This window comes from Phoxinus phoxinus (assembly GCF_949152265.1).
Source record: "Phoxinus phoxinus genome assembly, chromosome: 7".
In the NCBI taxonomy this organism is placed as follows: domain Eukaryota; kingdom Metazoa; phylum Chordata; class Actinopteri; order Cypriniformes; family Leuciscidae; genus Phoxinus; species Phoxinus phoxinus.
Window position 1 is genome coordinate 1,618,146 of NC_136882.1, and position 10,417 is coordinate 1,628,562.

The window sequence follows — 10,417 nt, forward strand, 5'->3', positions numbered from 1 at the left end:
GCGTCACAACACTTGAGAAAAGTCGTTTGCAACTTCCGGTTCACGCGGACTTTAAAGTCCCCATGAAATCAAAATTGGTGCTTAAATACAGGGCTGCCAACTCTCAGGCATTCAAAAGAAAAAAATCGGACAAGCAAAGAGGACACTGACACCGACAGACAAGACAGAGCAGGTTTCTTTTGATATGAAACAAACTCTCAGCTCTCAGATTCTTTAAATTTTTGTTATGAAATTCAAACAATAAATATAGTTTTGGCGCTTGTTAATGTGACGTGTCAGATCACTGTAGCGCCTCAGTTCAATCGGCACCGATCATCTCTTATGGCTCGTTTCCACTGAGCGGTACGGTACGGTACGCAATTATTTGCGTTTCCACTGTCAAAAGTTGTGAATGGTACCAAAATGCGAACAGTACCGTATCACTTTTTGGGTACCCTTCCGTTGAGGTACAGCACAGGTACGGCACAAAGGGTGGAGCTAGACTCACTGCAGAATGCTGATTGGTTGACAGAGAATCGTCACTTGCGCGTGCTAAAAGGGGAATGACAACATTGGAAGTGCAATTTTTTTATATACTGTAGAAATATAATATTACTGTTATTGTGTCACGAAATATGATAATACATAATCATAGTGTGGCATTTGGGGGATGTGAAGTGATGAAAAAAGATGTTAAAGTACAACAGATAAAATCAAAAGAAAACATTTCTTATGTTGAGGCTGTTAAGAGAACAGAGCAGGAAAAGAAGAATCAGAGCGGAGAAAGTATAAAAAGGGTGATCATCACCAAGAAAAGAAGAAAATAGTGAGTGACATTCATAGCAGGGGTGATAAATGCTACAGCTGAAGTCAGGTCTAAAGCTGAAAGAATCCAGATTATTGTTGAAGCAGCAATACATCACTTCGATATGACAGGATTAAAGTGGGAAGAAGTGAGGGATGAACTCAGTGTAGAGTTCGAGTCAAGAGACAAGAGTCAAGAGACAACATGTATAGGTTAATAATGTTTGTAATGCTAATCCTTCAATGGAATGCAAGAAGCTTGATCTGCCGGATTTTCCTCCTCTTTGTTTACTTCCAAGAGTTCTGTTGGATTTAACTCTGGTTAAAGATTCGATTGGTCGTTAATTCTGACCAATCGAAGTGCAGTTATAAAAATACGTTCAAGACCCATCTGGCCAACGAGTAATGTGGATGTTGTCACGTGACTGCATTTTGGTTCGTCTCATCCACTGATTGGGACCAGAGCAATGGTGTGCTGTGAAAAGGAACCAAAACGCCTGAGAAATGCTACCAAGTATAATTTTTCTCCCTTGGTCCGGACCAAATGAACCGAACTACAGATGTGAAAGCCCCCATAAATCACTCTCCAGAACATTCTCATTCACGGTTTCATGCTGGTGTAATAATCTCCCCACCCTCATCTCAATGCAGAATCCCTGACTGCATTCAAAAGACAGCTGAAAACTCATCTCCTCTGTGAGCATTTAAAAAAACCTTTCCTTTTCCTTAATCCTCCCTTGTCTGGCGTATGAGCAATGTCTGAACTGTGTGTTTTGAGCACTTCTTGAGTTGTTCTCACGATGACTCGCTTGCTTTAGTCCTCATTTGTAGCTTTAGACAAAGGCATCTGCTAAATGACTAAATGTAAATATACTAATACGTTATTAAAATCAAAGGTTGTATTTGTTAGCATTAGTTAATGCACTGTGAACTAACATGAACAGCTGGATTTTTTACTATCATTAACAAAGATGAATAAACACAGTAACAAATGTATTGCTCATTGTTAGTTCATGTTAGTTAATACATTAATGTTAACTAGTGAACCGTATTGTAAAGTGTTAGCAATTAGTTAATTACGAAACCAGTACACAACGAAACCTACCAATTCACAAAATTAACGGAATTCATAGCTGATATAAAAAATTGGATGACTAGTAATTTCCTACTACTAAATTCTGAAAAAAAACAGATTCTAATTATTGGACAAAAAACTTCCACACGTAATAACCTAGAGTACTGTCTAACACTTGATGGCTGCTCTGTTAAGTCTTCGTCGTCGGTTAGGAACTTGGGTGTGCTCTTTGATACCAATCTTTCATTTGAAAGTCATGTGTCTAGTATCTGTAAAACCGCTTTCTTCCATCTTAAAAATATATCTAAATTACGTCATATGCTCTCAATGAATAATGCAGAACAATTAGTTGATGCGTTTATGACCTCAAGGCTAGATTATTGTAATGCTCTACTGGGTGGTTGCCCTGCACGCTTAATAAACAAACTACAGCTAGTTCAAAACGCAGCCGCTCGAGTTCTTACTAGAACCAGGAAGTATGACCATATTAGCCCCGTTCTGTCAACACTGCATTGGCTGCCTATTAAACATCGTATACATTTTAAAATATTGCTGATCACTTACAAAGCACTAAATGGTTTAGCTCCGCAGTACTTGAGCGAGCTCTTAACGCATTATAGTCCTTCACGTCTACTGCGATCTCAAAATTCCGGCCAGTTAATAATACCTAGAATATCAGAATCGACTGCTGGCGGTAGATCCTTTTCCTATTTAGCACCAAAACTCTGGAACAGTCTTCCTACCATTGTCCGGGAAGCAGACACACTCTGTCAGTTCAAATCTAGACTAAAAACACATCTCTTCGGCCTAGCATACACATAACACATTATAGACTTCTATAATTAGGCTGCATAGTTTAGAACAGCCGGGACCGGGAACACTTCCCGTAATCCTGATGTACTTGGTACATCATAAGAAGGATGGCGTCTACGCTAATATTAGTCTCTCTGTCTATCCCGAGGTTTACCGCTGTCCACCGGAACCAGGCCGTATCCAGATCTGATGAAGGACCAGCGCCAGGACACGATGACGCCGCTGACCTGAAGTGTCAACCAGTCTCTCCTCCTCTCCACTCCGACTTCAACCAACCGGAACTGGACAAATACTCCGATTCATTCTGAACTTCATACACTGTTCACTCATTGGCCAGAGGAGAACTGGCCCCCGACTGAGCCTGGGTTCTCCCAAGGTTTTTTTCTCCATTCTGTCCCTGATGGAGTTTTGGTTCCTTGCCGCTGTTGCCTTACCTTCTGGCTTGCTTAGTTGGGGACATTTAATATTCAACAATATTATAGATCTGCCTTAAAGGTGGACGATGATGAAATAGTTTTTTGTATTATTTTCATGTTATCACTGTGAAGCTGCTTTGATACAATCTGTATTGTAAAAAGCGCTATATAAATAAAGATGACTTGACTTGACTTGACATATTAATTCTCTGTTAGCTCGGCTAGATGAGTAAACACTGTTCCTGCGTTCCTGACACGGGTCAGACCCTCAGTATATCCAGAATACACACACTAGTTTACAAAACTATGATTTCCAATTCATTATAGAAAACAATAGTCATACACACACAGTGTTGACGAGTCACTATTACATGTAACAGAGTTACGCAATTTAATTACATGCAACTGTAATCAGTTACTGAGAAAAAATGTATAATTAAATTAGTTACTTATGAAAATGTTAACAATTACAAAGCGGTTACATCTGTATATTTTCTGTAGAAAGCTAGAATATGTGGAATAATATTAATGTGTGGCTTTGCCTATTTTTGATGTGCTTCCGGACGTTTAGAAAAGCTTTTGACCGGCTCTTCAGACAATCTGTCTAAGAGTGATATCTGTACCAGTGCTGGAAATTAGACAAGTAATCAAAAAGTAATCATATCTAATCACTTAAATTACTTTAATAAAGTATTGAAATAGTTACACTAAATTTAAATTTAGTGTAATCTGTAATCGATTACATTTCCAAAGTAACATTCCCAACACGGGGCTAAAGAGGCGAAGTAAACACTGAGTTTTGAAATTATGAGTTTTGCAAGACATTAAAGTATTAAATTGCAATTTGCAAATACATTAAAATGTCCTATTGTAGAAGTTACTAAAGACGCACTTAACAACAAGAGAGAGGTCATGATTGTCAAAAATCATGTACATTTGGACTATTTGGTCATATGCTGCTACTGCTGAAGTGCTGAGAAAGCAGCCGTTTTAGCCAGTGTGTGAGGTAAACTCATCCGTCCTTTCATTCAATGACAACATATTAGTGACAACAAATCTACATTCATCAGCTGCTCCTGACTGAATATCATAGATAATATATTTCATGGTTATGTGAGAATCATGAGGAAACAAAGAAAGCAAATGGATCAGATTCCTGAACTGGCTCAACATGATCAGCAATGTGGCGCATCATCAGTAATCAATGAGAGATTTTAAAGATTATATTGGTATGAATGAACACGCCACTCGCCACACCCAGAACATCATATATAACCTGTGACATATATAACCTGTGATGTGTTCAGATGTGTGTGTCCTGAAGACTGCGCTTGAGCTCGTAACACTGGAAGCACTGCTGTGAACATCCAGGTATGTGTGTCTTTAATGACTTTGAGTTAGTGAACTTCATATGGGCAGCTGTCATGAGGTCTACAGTGATAAAGAAACATGATATAAAAGTTAATGTGTTGAATCTCAACTCTATTACCAAAAATATATTGGTAACACTTTACAATAAGGTTCATTAGTTAACATGAACTAAGAATGCACAAGACTTCTACAGCATTTATTAATCTTAGTTTATATTAATTTTAATATTTACTAATACATTATTGAAAATCAAAGGTTGTATTAGTTAACTAGTTAATGCACTGTGAACTAACATGAACACACAACGAACAGCTGGATTATTATTAACTAACATTAACAACGATTAATAAATACAGTAACAAATGTATTGATTAGTTTATGTTAGTAAATACATTAAGTAATATTAACTAATGAACCTTATTATAAAGTGTTAGAAATTAAATAAATTGAGTGTGTGTGTGTGTGTGTGTGTGTGTGTGTGTGTGTGTGTGTGTGTGTGTGTGTGTACCTGTTCCCTTTCAAGGGAACTCGAGCTGCGTCGAGACGCGGTGGGAACGCCCTGCGTGATTGCGTCATGAAGCACGTGTGTAATCAGTCCAATGGAAAGACGAGACGTCATAGGTGGGTGACGTCATCGACCAGGAAGCTATAAAACACCCCTGAGATCAGACCGCGCTAGCTTCTGAAAAGCCTGAAGCAAGCAATCTGTGTCTGTCCTTGTCATATTTATTGTTGTCTGTCAAGTTGCAATATATATATATATATATATATATATATGCGCGGCGGCGACTCGCATCGTGGGGTTCGCAAACGGATCTGACAGCGGGGGTTGAGACGGGCGCCGCCCTATCTCGGCTTTCACCTGCCAGATCCAGTGCCTTATCTCGAGGAGAAGCACGCTCTGCGTTTCTCCTCCCCGCGATGATGCACTTATGCTGCGATCTCCAGTTCTGAGGAATTGGTATCGTTAGTGTTTTGTAAAAATATATTTATGTATATTTTTATAATTATAATGAATAAGGCAGATGTTTATGAGTTTTCAATAAATAAATAAATAAGTCATCTCATAACGCTGTTGAATAAAGAGGAGCTTATAAAATGAGGTTTTATCTAGTGCTTTGCTAAGTTAAATATTTTCTGGCCAGCCAACATGATGAGAGTGAGAATATAAGGAAATCTCTATATCTCAGCCTCCTCGTCGGGGAATACTGTTTTTTCCCTATCTCCACACTGAGGTGTTGAGATCGTGGAATAAACCGGTTTCTATTTTATGTGTTTTTCCCCAAACTTCTACTATAGTAATGTTATGGGTATTAAATATCATGGTATGACAGAGCCTCGGGTTAAAGAGACGCTACTGCTATCTCTCTCCCGAGTCGGTGTCATTATAGCCCCGACGTTACCCACCAGCCATCATAAATAATAGATAAATATTATTAGGCAGCACTGGTCGGTATATATATATTTAAATATAAGGACATGGATGAATGTGAGGATGTCAGCACTGACGCTATTCGAGATTTGCGTTGCGCAACAGATAAACTACTCTGAGGAGGGTCGCAGCGCTGCCAGTTCGGTTGTTTCCTGCTGGTGGCCACGGAGTGATATATATATATATATATATATATATATATATATATATATATATATACGTTATTCTGATGTAAAGAAAAATAAAGATAAAATATGTCTGTTCTTCTGAATGCTTCGCTTTCAATAAAATGAAGATATAAACTATTCAGCGGAGTTCCAGAGGTGTCTTCCTCACCGATCTAATGTTCCAGAGACTGCTGGGCGGGAGCAGTCTCAGCCTACTAAAGCTCCTCGCAGCATAAAGTGTAAAATAGAGCGTCGCCATTCGGGCTCATCCACAATCGAAGGGGACCTGGGTGGCGGTCGCTGTCTAGCCAGTTAGAGATATGCAAGATCTAAGGACTGTTTTATCTCTAAAATAGCTTGGAAGAAGAAGCCTGACGCCAAGGCTGCAGGCTTCTGAGGGTGGTCCCCTCCGGGGTAGGAACGGTTTTGAGAAATCATTTCTCCTCTGCGCCCTCCGAAGTGTCAGCGTTCCCATACGATCCTCCGAGGAGGTCTTTGGCAGGACCATCTCCTTTTTGCACATAATTGGCTAGAAGTGATGGCGGTATTCCGAGAATCTCAATACTTCCTGTCAGACCCGAGAGGTCACCATGTGCCTGTCCTTCCGGACAGCACACTGATGGTCTCGTATATCAGAGCAGATATCCTGTTGAGGCAGGGGCTGAGGCCCGGGGAATGGAGACTTCACCCCGAGGTGGTGGAGCTCCTTTGGGAGAACTTCAATTAAAACTTTGCCTTTGTGGTTATCCCTGACGCATCCAGCTCCGCTTGGACTGGATGCGATGTATTAGGTGTGGTCGAGGCTACACCTGTACGCATTTCCCGATATCTTTGCTCCCGGGAGTTACCCTCATCTGGAGTCATGGATGCTGTGGGCTCGGCCTCTGAGGCGGCCCAGCTCATAGATTCGGGTCTCTCGACCGAGGTCGTGGAGACCATACTCCAGTCTAGAGCTCCCTCCACGAGAAGACTAAATATGCATTGAAATAGAAACTGTTCTCTGCCGGGTGCGGAGACCACCTTCTGAATCTTGTTATCTGCCCTATGGTACATTACTTGATTTCTGCAATGAATGTTTCTTTGCTGGGTTATCTCTGAGGAGACATCCTTATGTCGTCTTCTCCGTGGTACATGAGGCTGAGGCCTGCACGTACTTGGATTTGCACCTGGTATGGCGGTAGTCTTTCTTCACCCCAGGCCGGGTTGTATTCCTAGGTCCCTACTCAATTTGCGGGTCAATTGTGTTGCAGGCCTTCTGTCCTCCACCTTAATCAGGAAAACCTAAAGACAGATATTGAGCAAGCGAGTAGTTGAGGCTATCTCACTTGCTTATGTAGCGGCTGGACAGCCTTCACCTTTGGCGGTCCGGGCCCATTCTACGAGGAGTATGGCTGCCTCTAGGCTTTAATTTCAGGAGTTTCTCTCCACGACATCTGTGATGCGGCAGGCTGGTCCTCACCGCATACATTTGTTAGATTTTATGACATGGACCGAGACTCCACTCCAGGGTCTAGGGTGCTTCTTCTTAGTGTGCACATTGACTTCACACAGAACAGGCATTTGTCATATGGCATCGTGGGTATATGGTTCCCAATGCGTCTCAACGCAGCTCGAGTTCCCTTGAAAGGGAACGTCTCAGGTTACGTATGTAACCCTGGTTCCCTGAGAGGTAACGAGACGCTGCGTCGCCTTGCCATGCTCCCAGCATTCCTGTGATCGACTTGCTTCAGGCTTTTCAGAAGCTAGCGCGGTCTGATCTCAAGGGTGCTTTATAGCTTCCTGGTCGATGACGTCACCCACCTATGACGTCTCGTCTTTCTATTGGACTGATTACACACTTGGTTCACGACGCAATCACGCAGGGCGTTCCCACCGCGTCTCGACGCAGCGTCTCGTTCCCTCTCAGGGTGTGTGTGTGTGTGTGTGTGTGATGGGTAGGTTTAGGGATAGGGGCAGTGTAAGGGTTGTGTGTGTGTGTGTGTGTGTGTGTGTGTGTGTGTGTGTGTGTGTGTGTGTGTGTGTGATGTGCAGGTTTAGGGATAGGGGCAGTGTAAGGGGACAGAATAGTTTGTACAGTATAAAAACCCTCATGTCTATGGAGAGTCCTCACAAAGATAGTAAACCAGACATGTATGTATGTGTGTGTGTGTGTGTGTTTACAGTACACTTCACAAACAACAGTGAAAGATCTTCCTCATAATGGTATCTGCACCAGAGAGTGCTACAATCAGAGTTCTCTCCTGTAACATTAATGGCCTGAAAACAAAACTTGAGGAGAAGCAGCTTACGAAGAAGGAGCGTAAAACTAAACTACTGGAGATCTTTGACCGATATGATGTTGTGCTTCTGCAAGAGACTCACATTGGTGAAATGAAAGATCCTAAAGATTATAATAAAAACTGGGAAATCATCACTGAGGCCTTATCAGAGAAATATGCCCTAGTAAAACTGGAAGATCAGACATGCAGAGAAACAGCGGACACTCAGGAGGAGAAGACGATGTACATGACATACTTCAGGTCAGGCAGGAAAGGAGTCGCCATCATCGTCAATAAACCACACACACTTCTGAAAGCTTTCAGTGAGGGTGGATATTACTCTTGGGTTCATGTTGAGATTGACCAGCAGAAGTACACGTTTGTAAGTGTGTACTACCATCGTGTTGCTGACGCTCAGATCCGTGATCTCATGTTGGAGATTTTAGAAGGGTCAGATGCTTTTAAATGCAGGCTTGTGATTGGTGGAGACTTTAACACGACACTTGACCCTGAGCTGGATGCGCACACAGATAAGCCACAACACGCTGCACGGAGAAAAATAGTGAAAGAGCTCTTGAGTAAAGTGAAGCTGTCAGATGTCTGGAGAGAAAAGCATCCTGGAGAGCGTAGATACACACACAAGTCCATGTCCAGATTAGACTATGTGTTCATGTTGGAGGATGATGTGAAATATGTCACTAGTTGTGAGATACTCAATGATATAGATCTGTCTGATCACTCCCCCGTGAGCCTGACTCTATACAGACAGTCCACAGCGATTAGACAAGCTCACGCGTATTTGATATGAAACTATGCAGTGAACGGTTTCTATTAATAAGTCTGCAAATTAAACGTGAAGTCTGGCATTATATCAGAGCAAATAATCATTTACGATAGGCATATTATGCTAATTACATGTTTAAGAGTTTGTGTGGGTTTGTTTCATTAATTTAATAAGCAAAGGCATTTTAGTGAACAATTAATGATGTCTTATTTATAAAACTTGTGTACTAGTTCACTTGAAAAGTGTCTGCTAATGAATCGATAGAAATATAATCGATAATTAAATAATTCTGTAGAAAGATCAAAGTATCTTTTAGTCATTTTTCACTTAGAGGAATATATACTCATTTTTCACTATAGAGGAAATAGTGGAATCCCAAGGAGAAATGAGGCCGTCTACTGGAGAAATAAACTGGTGTCCAGAAGTCGCACACTCGCCATTTGATTGTTGTGATGTCACGAATTAACTTCCTGTTATGACTCCTCCTCTTCCTGCTATATCCTCCTCTTAGAGTAGATTTCTCTTGACTTCTGATAATCTTATTTAATCTTTATTGTAATCGTTGCTTTTATATCTATATTTCCACTTCAATTCATGTGTATGTTATTTTACTTACCTGTGTGATTTTTTTTTTTTTTTGGTCATTTGACTCTTTATATGCTTGTATTCTATGTAACTGAATTTAAATAAATTACAATTCAGTGTGATTTGGTTGGTTGGGTATATGCAAGATTCTTAAGTGTAATTCTTCAACTTTGTTGCGGATACAAAATGTATATGGTGAGAGCTTTTTTTCCAAATAATCTTTTCTAGCAGAAAGTGTTTGACTTCAACAATGTGTAGTGGATTGGGAATTTCCCCTATAACTCCCCCTGGTGGAGAACTGGAATTATATGGCCAGTAGATTTAGAAGTATCAGGTAACCGGCTGGTTAATTATTACCTTGATTGCACTAATAATAAAAGTGGAACGCTCAAACGGCTGGGTGTGCGTTATCCTTGCGTCCTGGTTGCCTTTTTCCTAGTGGAGTCGTGTGGTTCGGGGCATTCTGTCCATTGTTCGATCAGGTATGTGAATGAGTGGAACGTAGAATGTGATTTCATAATATTGGTGTGTAATTTAAAGCCTGTGTTCTGCAGTCACTACACAGTTCGAGTGCAGCGAGATTCTCAGACAGTCGTGTTAGAATCATTGTTAACGCAGTGAGTATGATCTCTTTCCTGGTGGACTTTCATGTTTATAAAAAACACTTAAATTTCACGGCTGTGTGTGTGTGTGCGCGTGCAGGTCGGAGGGACGTGCCTAACAGGCTTGCTTC

At 41.0% G+C, this 10,417-nt stretch overlaps 1 protein-coding gene across 1 annotated transcript; it reads left to right on the plus strand.

Annotated features, from left to right (window-relative positions):
• The first annotated feature begins 4,405 nt into the window (after positions 1-4,405).
• Positions 4,406-10,081, plus strand: LOC307002152 (uncharacterized protein). Its single transcript, XM_079619462.1, has 2 exons — positions 4,406-4,458; positions 8,220-10,081. The coding sequence occupies exon 2, from the start codon at positions 8,257-8,259 to the stop codon at positions 9,121-9,123; it is 867 nt and encodes a 288-aa protein (XP_079475588.1). The 5' UTR covers positions 4,406-4,458; positions 8,220-8,256; the 3' UTR covers positions 9,124-10,081.
• The last annotated feature ends 336 nt before the right edge of the window (positions 10,082-10,417 follow it).